Source organism: Pollachius pollachius (assembly GCF_949987615.1).
Source record: "Pollachius pollachius genome assembly, chromosome: 11".
In the NCBI taxonomy this organism is placed as follows: domain Eukaryota; kingdom Metazoa; phylum Chordata; class Actinopteri; order Gadiformes; family Gadidae; genus Pollachius; species Pollachius pollachius.
Genome location: NC_136944.1, coordinates 2,866,628 through 2,880,303, shown reverse-complemented (window position 1 = coordinate 2,880,303; position 13,676 = coordinate 2,866,628). Strand labels below are relative to the sequence as shown.

The 13,676-nt window shown below is 42.9% G+C and overlaps 1 protein-coding gene across 1 annotated transcript; it reads left to right on the top strand.

The window, feature by feature from the left end:
- Positions 1 to 8,071: 8,071 nt before the first annotated feature.
- On the top strand, positions 8,072 to 13,442 carry LOC307083220 (adhesion G protein-coupled receptor E3-like; the record flags this gene model as incomplete). The annotated part of the gene is made up of 10 exons (XM_079747054.1): positions 8,072 to 8,111; positions 8,920 to 9,095; positions 9,296 to 9,499; positions 10,024 to 10,227; positions 10,672 to 10,913; positions 11,009 to 11,075; positions 11,410 to 11,501; positions 11,651 to 11,810; positions 12,082 to 12,147; positions 13,383 to 13,442. The coding sequence occupies 10 exons, from the start codon at positions 8,072 to 8,074 to the stop codon at positions 13,440 to 13,442; spliced, it is 1,311 nt and encodes a 436-aa protein (XP_079603180.1).
- Positions 13,443 to 13,676: the final 234 nt, after the last annotated feature.

Genomic DNA, 13,676 nt, shown 5'->3' with positions numbered 1-13,676 from the left:
TTACCTATGGAGGATGATGCGTTAAAGAATAAGGCTTCCCTTCCTTTTTATGAGGCCTGCCACTGCTTGGGAGCGAGGTTCAGTATATGGCATCTAAGTTGACTAATGCTCCAGCATGTTTGCAGAAATATGTGATCTTGCTGAGAGACAGACACAGGTGAAAGCATTTCCTTCCACTCCTGCAGGGATGGCAGAAGTAAGAATTATGATAATGCAACACTTTTCTCACTATATGTGCTATTATTACATTATGAACTGTTATAACATTATGAGCGGTATCAATAAGGTTCTAAATGTAATAAGTTATTACAGTATTAAATTATGCGCAAAGCCGTTATTACGTTATGCATCCGTGATTTTATTACATTATGAGCCGATTATTACATTATGAACTTTTATTACATTGAAATTATTACATTATGAGCCGTTATGAGCCGTTATTACATTATGAGTCTTTATTACATTATAAGTTGCAACATGGTGCCGTAACAGGGATGCATAGAGATCGACTGATGTTGGGCTTCACAAACCTTTCAGCTTCCTTTGAGCAGCCACAGTTAGTGTGGTCAATTCCCCTCATGCCCAAACATTGAAGAACAAGTATCCTTATTGTCTTATGAAAACTCCATGCGTGGTTATGGCGAGGTGCCTCTGAGGCCTCCTTCCCGGCCATCTGCTGTGATCTGTGAGTCTACATCTTCTGATATTTGTTTATTTCCCTATTCTTTTGCATTAGGCTCAAACCTTTGGCTCGTAAAACATATTTGGTTATTGGTTAATCTAAGTCCCTCAGACATATGTCGAACAGGAGGGCTTGGGGTTCATTCAGAGGAGGAGGACCAGCCAGGATGTTCTACTGGGCCCTGCTGTTACATCTCAGTGAGTCTTTCTTGTGACTTTAAATTCACTTTTCAACCACACTCTGAAGAATTAAAAACAATAATTGTATTGTAAGATGTTAGCCTGATTATTTATGAAGCTATCTAAGGTGTCAGCCATACACAGATTATTTGTCTGATGTTCAGTTGATCTTCCAATTGTTAAGGGATTCAACCTGAGTTGTTATTATAGTTATTAAAAATGTCGGTTGTTCCTGAGGTTTATCGTTGTCAAAGACTTGCATGCATGTTTTGATGAATTCATACATGCATCTATCCATATATACATGCATGCATGAATTCATCAGAAACAGTATATGTACACACGCACACACAAACCCAAACACAGTTGCATGCATATACTACATCGATTAGTAATCTTTCAGTGCTTGGTTATTTGACCAATTAAAAATGAAAAAACAGCTGAATATTCCACCTCAATATTTGTTTTATTTCTGCTCAGGTTTGCTTTTCATCCTCTCACATGGTGGATACCTTGATGGTAAGGCTGTTTCATTGATTCATTTCAATGTGAATATCATGAATGTGTTCCATATTGTTGACACCATCACATCATTACATCCAGGATCCTGCAACGGCTACACCAACCTGACGGATCCATGGCGCAACCGCGCCTTTGAAAGAACTGACTGGCCCGGCTACCCCAAAAATGACAGACTGTTACACAACAAGTGGTGGAGATTCACAGGGATTGGTGGAGATAGAGCCAGTGACAATTGTCAACATTTTGTGGGTGGCTTCAAATACCCAAGGGATATGGTGGTAAATTATCCAGTCAATGAATCCCTGACACCAACAATGGGATCAGCAGGCGCATACACGCCTCAGTCATGCCGATGGGACGTCATTTCTATTGAATGGGTGATCTGTCCGGGAGGCTTCCATGTCTTCAGACCGCTTGCTGCTGGAACATGGCAAACCGGATTCGCTACCTGTGAGAATATAATTTTCTATTTTTCATTTTCTCCCTTCACTATATACAATGTCAAAATAATTTTTAATAACATTTTTAACAACTGTGTGTGTGTGTGTGTGTGTGTGTGTGTGTGTGTGTGTGTGTGTGTGTGTGTGTGTGTGTGTGTGTGTGTGTGTGTGTGTGTTTGTGTGTGCGCACTGTCACCATTCAGATCACTCTAAGTGTGGTCCAGACTCCTGCGGTCCCCTTGCTGAATGTACCAGTACCCCTGTGGGAGGCTGTGTTTGTGTCTCTGGGTATGAAATCCCCCCAAAGCACCTTCCTGTTGATGGTTCCTATGGCTGCGTTGGTGAGCTCCATTGGTCTCTCTTCAGTTTAGTTTATTGTGTTTAAGCTAACTTAATTAAGATTGTTTTACTTTAGCTTGTTTAGCTTATCTTATCTTAGTTTACTTATTCATTGTAGGTTTAGATCTGCACTTAATATTAATAACAGTAGTTATTAATATTATTAATTATGATGATGTTGATGATGATAATTCTTTATAGTGTGTAGTTGCGTAACCGATGCCTGTTGAATGTCCGCAGACATCGATGAGTGTGTCAAAACTTCTGATATCTGCGGCCTGGACTCCATATGCACCAACCTCAATGGAACGTACAACTGTACCTGTCTGCCAGGATTCAATGACACTAATTCAGCAGAGAAACTAGGAACCACCCCCTCCTGTGAAGGTAGTGTGAGATCCTCCTTCTTGTCCTACGGCTTTATGATATTCTGTTATTATAATAATAGCATGAATAGAATTGAAAATTATTCTCTAACACGGTGGCGGGGGTAGGGTTCATCAGGCAAGAAGGACTTCAGTGGCCCTTTACAATAAAGATCATAGTGGGTGTCAATTGTTGAGCTTACCTTAAGATTGGAACCAAGCTCATATCAGACCCCGCATGTAGGCCTAGATCACATCGAAAGCGACCTGAATGATACAACGATTTACGGTCATTATAGGCTTATTCTTAAAGGGTATTTCATTAAAGACACAAGATATTCAAGAGTTAATGTAATTCTTATGTAGAGAGTAACAGTATACATACATCTAATGAATACATATAATAACGTAATTTAATAAAGATAGTCCAAGTAACTCAAAATAATTGTCTTTAGGGCTATTCGTTTTATTTTGCAGTTTCCTAGTTCTGGTTGCTTTAAGACAAAGACAAAAATAGACATAAAAATAATTAGCCAGAATTGCTCTTTAATCTTACTAAATTAGAAACTCTGCTTTTATGATATTCACTCCCTAAAAATGTCTCCTTGTCTCTTTGCAGACATTAACGAGTGTCTCGAATACCCCTGCGGTGAGGGTGATTGTAAGAACATCCCAGCAAGTTTTGAGTGTGATTGCCATGTGGGGTATCAGCTTGGGCCTGCTGCAGCTCCACAATGTCAAGGTCTGTAGAAAACACTCCAACCCCAGCTCCAACCCCCAGCGGGACAATATCCCTGTGATATCAACACAGCCGTCATGTTATCTGTGACGCACAACATTGTAATACGTTTGTATTTCTGGAGTGATTTTTTTTGGAGTTGAATTCTGTTGGTTAAGATGTGTTTCTTCCTTCCACTAATTGCCCCTTGATTAGATATTAACGAGTGTTTCAACTCCACCGTCTGCGGCCCTCGTTCTAACTGCACCAATGTTCCTGGAAAACATATCTGCCAGTGTGAGCCGGGATACATAGCCACCGACCCGTCCACGGCCCCTGATGAGGACAACACCTGTGAAGGTATCTAGTCACGCCATCTGCTGAATGACCAGTGCCTATGTTCAGGGGAACAGCACACTGAGACGTGGACTCGCTCCCCACAAGTAGCGACCTTTAGCGTCCGAAAAACATGAGCCAATGAGAGGTGAGAATGGGAGCTTTACTGTCATCAGCAGAACGCTGATGGGTGAGGAACCAGATGCTGGTGCAGAGCATGCATCACTTGAGATTTATTATTATACCATATAGTGAGCAACAAAAAAATAAATATCATATAGATATAGTCGCTGTAGCAATGTGCATGCTACACGCCACCGGGTGACATTCACTGGGCTCCTCCGGACAAGTTGACAGGGTAGGGTTGATAAAGAGGGTCTGGGGTCGGCTTAGCTCAGGAGGGAGGGCAGTTGCCTTGTAACCGAAAGGTTGCTAGTTCAATCCCCAGCTCCTCCTAGCTGAGTGTTGATGTGTCCCTGAGCAAGACACTCAACCCTTACTGCTCCTGACGAGCTGGCTGTCACCTTGCATGGTTGACTCTGCCGTTGGTGTGTCAATCTGTGTATTAATGATCGTTATCGTAAGTCGCTTTCGATAAAAGTGGCTGCTAAATGCCCTAATTGTAATAAAGCCGCTTCATTGTAAACCATGCAGGAAATCCCTCTTAGTGTGTGTGGAGAGAGCTGGGGCCTCTACGAACAGTCAAATCTCCTAACCTTTATGCCTCCTTTCCTTAACCTTTGAGGAAAATGCATTGGTTCAAAAAGAGATGAAAGGTGCTTACTTTCGAGCATAGGAAAAGACAGCACTGTTTAAAATGAATGCTAAAGGAGGGTTAAAGGAAGAATCGAGGCTCCTTTCCTAAGCATTTTTAGAATTCGAACCACCTTTCCTCCAAGCACTTTCGGGTCAGCTCCATCGGAAAAGAAATTTCCTATGCACACTAATTTCTTGTTGGACCACAGGTGTGCAGCCTCTCCCTGCCCCAGAGTCATATTCATAGGGATGAGACATTTTTTATTTGAGCATGGGTAGCTGTACATTCATGCTCATTTGACTTTGGCGTAGTTGACCAATCAGGTTACCCTCACAAATAATCTAATAAAATATAATTGGAAGTTGATCATTTAATGATTCCGTATTATTTACATTAAGGAATCTAATTTGTTTAGCATGCGCTTCTAGTTGTTGTGGCTCATAAAGTGCTCTCAAATTGCAATAAGACCTTCAAACAAAAGATTTTGTTCTCCAAATTGAGAAGCCAATCCAAATTTGCAACAATAACAAAAATGGCTGGATGCAGATGCTCACTGCAGTCCGCCCGCACAGCCCAGGGCATCACATGCAGCCCGAACTCTGGTCTTGGGTTTCCACACTCAGCCCTCTATGTGTATCCACCAAGAAAATGAAGATTCAACCTTGCAACTCAGACACACTCAGACACACAGCACTCAACTCACAGATTTACATAATGTAAATTTAAAACACAAGAAAAACAGACCTTCACAAACACTAGGTACACACAAGACCAGCTGCGGCCTGGAGCTAAACACACAAGCGCAGTGTTGGAAAGATGCTGTTGAGGCACTCGGGTAGTCAGGTAAACAGAGAGTTAGACGCTGTTACTGTATTCATTAGACCACAATGGGTCAATAGACAATATGATGAAGGGAATACACACATACACACACACACACACACACACACACACACACACACACACACACACACACACAGACACACACACACACGCACACACACACACACACACACACACACACACACACACAGGCCAGGGCAGGTAAGAGACAATTCAGGAACTAATGGAGCCAAAGGTGGAATATTATAAATCATGCTCATTGTTCAGATCAAAATCACTCAGATCTTAAAAAAGCTGCAATGTGAATAATCGACTGGCATTTTATGTATAAGAAGTGTATATTCGCAGGAACAAAGAGAATGGTTGTGTTCTGAAGACCTTAGAATGAGCCCTCTATATCTACATAGAGAGCGGTCATCTTACACGGAGCCGTCATGTTTCTACAGCTCTAGAGCCGATCAATCAAGAACAATCAAGATCGCTCTCTAGCTTGTAAACTAGAAAATGCATTTCTTGCAGAAAAATTGGTGAGTGCTGTAGTGCAAAGTATGGTTGAAATGATGTTTTAATAAAGCTTAAAGGCAAAGAATTGACCAAGTTGCGAAGTATGAAGTAGTTGAATTATCAGAGAATAAGAGAATGGTGGATCTTTGTGGAACTAATACCGTGTGTACCAATGGGTGGACAGCTTTGCTGTCATGACTTGAATCATGACTTTGTGTTAATATAAAAACAATTGTAGCGCGCTATTCAAAGCTAATATCAACATTTTAAAAGTGGAATGGAGTCTCAATATGAACAATTGTGTAAGGAGTAGGGTTCCATAGTAGAGAATAATGTAGAAAGGAAGAATAAAGCTGTCGATTATGTTGCCGAATAGTGATTGCACCCAACCTGAGTGATCAACTTAACAAATCACTGAATATATGCCAACAATATACCAAAGCATAGGATGAATGTGGTCATGTAAATATGTTATATGTCTCTGAACAGATGCTGATGAGTGTGTGGAAGACGTCACCATCTGCGGCCCTGAGGCCATCTGTAACAACACAATGGGGGCCCATTTCTGCACCTGCAACCACGGTTACCGCCTCGACCTCTCAGATATGATCGCCAGCTCTGAAAATCCATGCAATGGTGTGTGGTTGGTCATTCTGTGTCCAACAATGTTGTGCTTGTAATGCCCTGATTCAAAAGCAGGTCAGGGTCTGTCTTCTCCACAGACATTGATGAATGCAGTGAGACGGTGGATCGTTGTGGAACTAAAGCCGTGTGTACCAACACACCAGGGACCTTCGACTGCTCCTGTCCTGATGGCTACTACCCCTCAACGGGGATCATTTGGGAACCCGGTGTCACGTTCTGCCAAAGTGAGCAGACCGACTTATTGAACATATTGTAGTTAGGAATGCACTTATTCAGGTATGAAAACAACCTCAAGAGAGTGGTAGTTATCTTACATCGAGTGTAAGTCATAACATTTGCATAAACATACCAAATATGTTTCGAAGAACATACAATTTAGAAAGACACAAAGCTGATTAAATCATGACAAAACAAAAATCCTGTTCCATCTGTAGTAAGATCATTAATGGGCTTAGACCACATCATGGATGGATGTTCAATATTATTATTATTGATAGTAATTATTAATACGATTTTGTCTTCAACAATAACTGAATAGGTCTTCAGGACATTCTTGATGCGATTGAACCTCGAGAGGCAAGTACTGTTTTTTTTACAAGAATAAAATCGTTAACAGAAATGAAATAAATAGTTTGGGGGACGCATTAGTACGAAGATTGAAAAATTAGCTATTCTTAAAACTGTATGAAAAGGAAACGGAAAAAGTTTGAGCAGGGATTTGTGTCGCTGTTTCAGGGACAAACAAAGGAAAGAGCTTTTCTTGGAAATATCGCCCAACAGCTGAAGGATAATGCAGGCGTCATTCTGTCAGAAGCGGTTAGTGTATGGAACAACAGTTAGTTAGTTCACAGTCTCTCAAGACAGATGAGTGGCGTCTTTTTCTTTAGATAATCCAGCCTACATGTCTGTTCTTAAGGGAGCCACGTTTTGGGTGAGGGGATTCAGAAACCTAGAACCAGATCCAAGGTATTTCAACCAAGCACGATGCAGAGTTAATCTTTGAATTCAAATCACATGCCTCGGTTATGTTTCCAGGACGATATATTTTCATGAACACCTTTTCTAGGAAATTTACGTAGAATTTGGCAGACACTGGCTGGGGCTACTCATCAGTCTTCAGAGACTACTTAGTTCTCAAACAGATGACCTGATTGGGGTTTCAAATAATAAAACAGGTTTATACACTATAAACAGTCTAATGACATCGGCAGTTTGTTTCTTTGCTTTTTTTCTCAGACGGTCAAAAATGGCTTTTCTGCATCAATGGTACGTTAAAATATTATCTCTGTTAAATCTGTTAATTCCCTTCAAGAATTGTCACCCAACTATAGCAACGCTTTCCTTCTGCCCCAGGAAGTGTCAGGTGCTAACTCTAAGTCGCCCAAGGCGGTGAGCAGTGATGGTGATGCAGATACAGGCAGTGTGATCCTGGACATCTCTGAGGGTCTGGTTTCTTCCCTCGTAGAACCCAGCCAGAACGGAACCAACAAGACGCTCCAGACTGCAGTAGTAGGTAGGAAACATGCCACCAAGGCATTAGAACTAGTCCCTAGTCCCTAGGTTGTTGGATCTAGGTACTAGCAATGAGGCTATAGGAACTATGGTAAGGCTTGCTGGATCACAATCAATTCGTTCATATCCTTTTGTCTCTGTAAATTTCTCTCTAGATTTGAGTATACAGACCTTCAGTCTTGGAAGCAGTAATGGAGAGAGTAATGTCCTTTCGGTCAAAGGAATCCGCATGGAGCTCAACCTCGAGGCTCTGGCTCAGGACAACAATGGTGAGGAATATCGACCCCCTCAGCTGGCTGGGTGGAAGAACTGAATGTGACCATCAACCTTATTTACCTGGTGGCCATCTTGGGTTGTTTGGTGGGGCAAACTTCTGGTATATTTGAGGACCATGAAATTTGATCAAAATGCATTGTAGTGGGGAAATAAAATGTAGGGAAAAATAATAATTAAATTGTCATAGTGTAGTGAGTGTTACATAATTCACCTACAGTATTTTGTTATGTGTTGTTCTTTACACTGTGTTAGGTATGTCGTTTACTGTCTCAGTGTTTCAGGGATCGCTGTCCCTTTAAGGATTACGAGCATCTCATGACGCGGAGCCCGATGCGGGATATGTTCACTTGCAGCACGTTTTGGATTCCTGTTTTCTCTAACGAAATAAACGAGTCACACAACTGTGTGCTCAACGTGCGAAATTGTATCCTTCATTCAATGCAATTTCCACAATAGTTTCCAAATATTGTTCTTTGATTGGTAGTCGTGAACGTACAAAGTGTGAAGAACATCAAAATACTTGAATCATGACTTTGTGTTAATATTTATGGATACTCTGTATGTTTAAGTCTATTAAAAAAAGCAAAAAAAGTATAGATGTGTACAAAAATAACCCTGCTCATAACGTTTAATGGAGATTCAGACCTTACTAGCAAAATGTTTATATTTGGCACATTCATGGAGGGAATTCAATGGCCGTGTTGCAGTATACTACGGCCAAAACGCATAAATATTCAATCTTAGCAACTTTATAATGAAGTAAATCTGAACCAAGAAAAATGTTTTTTCCTTTTCTTGCAGGATCGGCAGCAGCTGCAGTCCTCACCCTCCGCGACATGGAGAGGCTTCTCATTCCCCGCTTCTTAAAGACCGAGAACCAGACTGAGATGTACTCTGACATCATCACTGCCTTCCTACCCAAAACCAAGCACTCTAACTTCTCCCAACCCGTCAACTTCACCATCCAGCACAAGAAGGTGAACCATCTGACAGAATGCGCCATGGTCGTCAACTCATCCACCATCCAGCCATCCATCTGTACCTACATCCATGTATCCACACCTAAGTGATACACCCTTCCATCTATATATCCACCAAAATATTATATCTCCATCCATCATCCCTGAAGCGATATCAGTTCTTTACTGTTTGCTTTTTTGTTTTTTTGCATCCTCAGAAATCGGAGGCTGGCCTGGTGACCTGTGTGTACTGGGAGGGGAAAGACCAGACGGCCGTGAAGTTGGATGCCTCCACGGGCGAGGAGGGGGAGGCCAGCCGCTGGTCGGTAAATGGCTGTTGGGTGGCGTACTCCAATGAGAACTACACCATTTGCAGCTGTTCCCACCTCTCCACCTTCGCTCTCATCCTGCAGATCGGAGAGGTACCTACCAAGCAGCCCACCCTGAGGCGGTTCGACTGCTTGATGTGTCGTCTGTGTTCTCTGTGGACGCCGTATTTTCCTCCTCTAGCTGACAGATGTGTCTTTTCTACAAGAGAGCCAAAGGAGCAGGAAAGACAGGGGTCCATGCCTGCCTTGTTTGATGCAGAAACTGCTCCAACGTTGTGACACATACCACTACAATACAGGTCGCTAATAAAAAATCGGTTTTACAGTAGAGATCTCAATCTCTGAAGTCAGAGAGAAAGTTGGTCAAAGCCCAGCCTGTAGGCCACACCTGCACAGATGAACCACATCACCACTTCTGCCAACAACCCCTCCCAGCCCTGCCACACCGGCAAGAGAGAGAGATTTCTGTCAGAAATACTTTGGTAAAAAGAGTGAATGAAAACAATCCAAACCAATCCCACTTTCGCCCTTAGATCCCTCCAGACCAAACGTTCAGCAGATATGACATTCCCGATATTTTCACTAGCTTCACGTTTTCTTCTCTTGTTTGTCTCCAGCCTCCTCCAGAGGACCCCTTCCTGGAGTGGCTGAACAGAGTGTGTGTGACCATCGGCCTCTTCTTCTTTGCACTGGCCATCGTGACCTTCCTCCTGTGCAGCTGGAACGCCAAGATCAACAACACGGCCCGTCTGCACCTCTGCATCAGCCTCGCCTCCTCCCACTTCCTGATGCTCTGGATGGACCGATACATTGGCAATAAGGTGTTTGTTCACACAGTAGGGGAACAGATCCACCACCTGGGAGGATTTATGCTCTCCTCATGATACCCTGAGAGCATTCTTAGTGTTGAATAAGAGGGAAGGCATTCTTAGTGTTGAATGGGAAGGAGGGCAACCTTATCTTTTGAGGTATTGCCTTATTAGCTTCATATTTTACAATGGGCTTGACCTAAAGTTTCATAGCCACAAAAGCAAGACAGGGTCGAGACATGGTCGACCTCTTTATCTGTTGACATTGAAATCTAGAGTTTGTAACTTCTGTAACCAATTACAAGGCTGTAGACGGTCAGCCATATAAGGAAAAGTAATGGGAATGAACGCCCTTGAATATGAGGTCATAGGAAGGTAGGCCATATGAGGTTGTACTGAGGATGTAGAGCATAGAGGAGGGTCGGTTAAATACCTTGAACCTCATCGTTTCTGTAGGTGGCTTGTAAAGTCATGGCCGGCGTGCTCCACTTCCTGATTCTGGCCAGTTTCTCCTGGATGCTCCTGGAGGCCCTGCAGCTCTTCCTGCTGGTCCGGAGGCTTTCCAAGGTCCAGGTCATCCAGAGGGACGGCCTCCCCACTCCAGTGCTGTACCTGATTGGCTATGGTGCACCGTTTGTGATTCTGGGTGTGTCTGCAGCGGTGTTCTCTGATGGATATGGTGCTACAGACTCACAGGCGTGAGTAGCACTTCCAGTGACCCACAGACATATGACCATGTGTATCTATATGTACATATATGACAAACACACACTTTGTTCTTATAACTGTGTAGGTGCTGGCTATCCACAGAACGCAGCTTCAACTGGGCTCTGACTGGGCCTGTGGTCGCTCTCCTTGGTGTGAGTACATTGGCTTCATTTGTATTTGTATTTTTTGTCACACTGTGAGATGGGACATTAATCGACGCGTGGCATTAGCAACCAGTGACTTGGTATTCTGTACTGCTGTACCCAGCAAAGCATGATTTTACTTTATTTTTTCTAAGTAGTTGTCAGGTGAAGGTTTGGCCAACATGTTAATAGACGTTGGCCAACATTCTAAAGTGTTTTTGGTGGGGCGCTGAGCCAGCATGAGAGGTCCTCTGCTTCTCTGTGCCCATATCAGGATCCCCTAAAGATAATGCTGTAGGCTAACATGTGGGCTCCTCTAAAATGTGCCTTTGTGTCGTTGAAGATGAACTTGGGGCTGTTCTGTGCCACCCTGGTGTGCCTGAGGCCCACCCTGGCCAGCATGAAGAGTGACGTGTCGCAGTCCAAGGACACCAGGTTCAATCAGACTCAGTTCCCTCTGTCTGTCCGTCTGTCTGTCATTACATTATCTCGAACTATTCCAGCCAATGAGGGTGCAGCAACGTGGTTGGTCCAGAGGGGGCGCCCCTTCCGCTTTGCTGAGCCTCTCTTGAACGTCTCTGCAGGTTGATTGTGTTCAAGATCCTGGCCCAGTCTGTCATCCTGGGCTGCACTTGGGTCCTGGGTCTGTACCAGGCCAACCTCTTCTTCCAGGTGCTCTTCATCCTGCTCAACTCCCAGCAGGGCACCTTCCTCTTCATCGTGCACTGTCTGCTCAACAAGGAGGTGGGTCCAAATCAGGAACACTTTTTATGGTTCATCTTTATACAGGACAGTAAGAACAGGACAATGCTTATCCAACTGGTATATTGATAATTGTGATATGATTAGTTATAGTATTATGAGTGAAATATTGAAATATTGAAAATACAACACATTAACACTATCCGATAGAAATTGACCATCCAAAAACCTAATATGCCATATGTCATTCAGTTAAGATTATTAATGATATTATCCTTAGTATTAATCCATGTTACGTGGTTGTACCTCCAAGGTAAGGGGAGAGTACATCAAATGGCTGTCCTGCTCATTCAGGAAATCTCGAAATGCTGGAACAGCGGTGAGTGGCGTAGACACTCAATTCAATTCATATTTACAGATTACAAATTAGAATTTTACATATTTACAGAAACACAACTGAATTGTACTTAGGGATCCAGATTGAAGGATCTGTTTGTCTAGATAAATATATGTCCATTGCCATGACAAAAAGCACAAAGTTGAATATGTGTCTAACCATACTACTTCAAACCCAAACTATCCATCAGTAGTATTAGTGCTAATGTCGGCAAAATGCTACTGGTAAGCCACCAAACAAAGTAGAGATAATATCATCTCTGGGAACAAAGACCCCGGACGTGCCCCACTGTGTAATGGTACCCTGGGCAGAGAGATCCAACCGAGCAGCAGTTCATTGGAGAACAGGGCCTTAATATCCCTTAAGGATCCACCCAGTGCCACGTGCAGCATAAACCACACGTCTTGCTTCGATGTACAAATAAATGGATGACTAAGGTGCCCCCCGCAGCCCCAGGAAGATGTTACGGCCTCTGGCTCAGCGTCTTGACTCGGTGGGCCCCCCTGTCGCTGACGGGGGTCCCAGCATTCGGGGGTCATGGAAAGCGGTTGCTAGTCGGCGTTAACTTCAACCAGCTTTGTTGGTTCACAGTTTCAAAAAGGTTCTTAAACGTTCCCTGGCTATCGTCAGGATGTGTGTGATGCTGTCTGGTTGAATGATAAACTTGGCTTAACACTTGAATTGTGGCGAGAGTTACGAGGAGGCATTTCATCATGCCTTCCTCAAGGCACCGCTATCTTGGTCCTTCTTTCTGAGCAAGCTTCCCACGCACCAAATCCTGAGTGGTATATAAGGAATCCACCCACCTCTTGGGGGTCAAGGGGTACAACCACATACATTTACCAAACATGACAAATCTCATCCAAATGCACATCAAGCAAGCCGGAGATGTTATGAACTAGTTCTACAAGTGGGAAATAAAGTAAAGTCAATACCAAGAGGCTCATGTAGGACCTGAGATCTAACAGCACTCTTACTAGATAATGTGGTGGGCTCTTGAAGGGAAATGGTATGTTCGTAAGACTATGCAATAGCTCATGTGTGATGGATAGGTCAAAATTACAACTGACTGCAAATGATAAGAAAATATTTGAGTTATTTACCTGTTTTGTGGCTTGAGAAAGACGTCAACCATCAACAGCAGGATAGGGTTAGAAAAAGACAACAGCCAAAATAGTAATTCTATTGTATTATTGTTGTATTGTGATTGTTTTCAGAAAGACTTTCATTCCGGTTCAGACAACATGGACACCACTGAGGAGCAACAAAAGAAGTGATGGTGAAAAGGAGAATAAAAAAAGGAAAGCAATGGATGTAAAACATTATGCCTTAGATTAGTGTATTCGTGACACATGTAAACACTAGTAAAAAACTGTCCCATCTATCATGTGTAAGTCCCTTTCTCGTGCCAAGGTTTGTTTGTCATTGTTTTGTTATACCCGCCCTTTTTGGCTGGTAAATAAGCAAGTGAAAAAAGTATGAAATCGCCCTACTTCTGAGTTCGATATTGT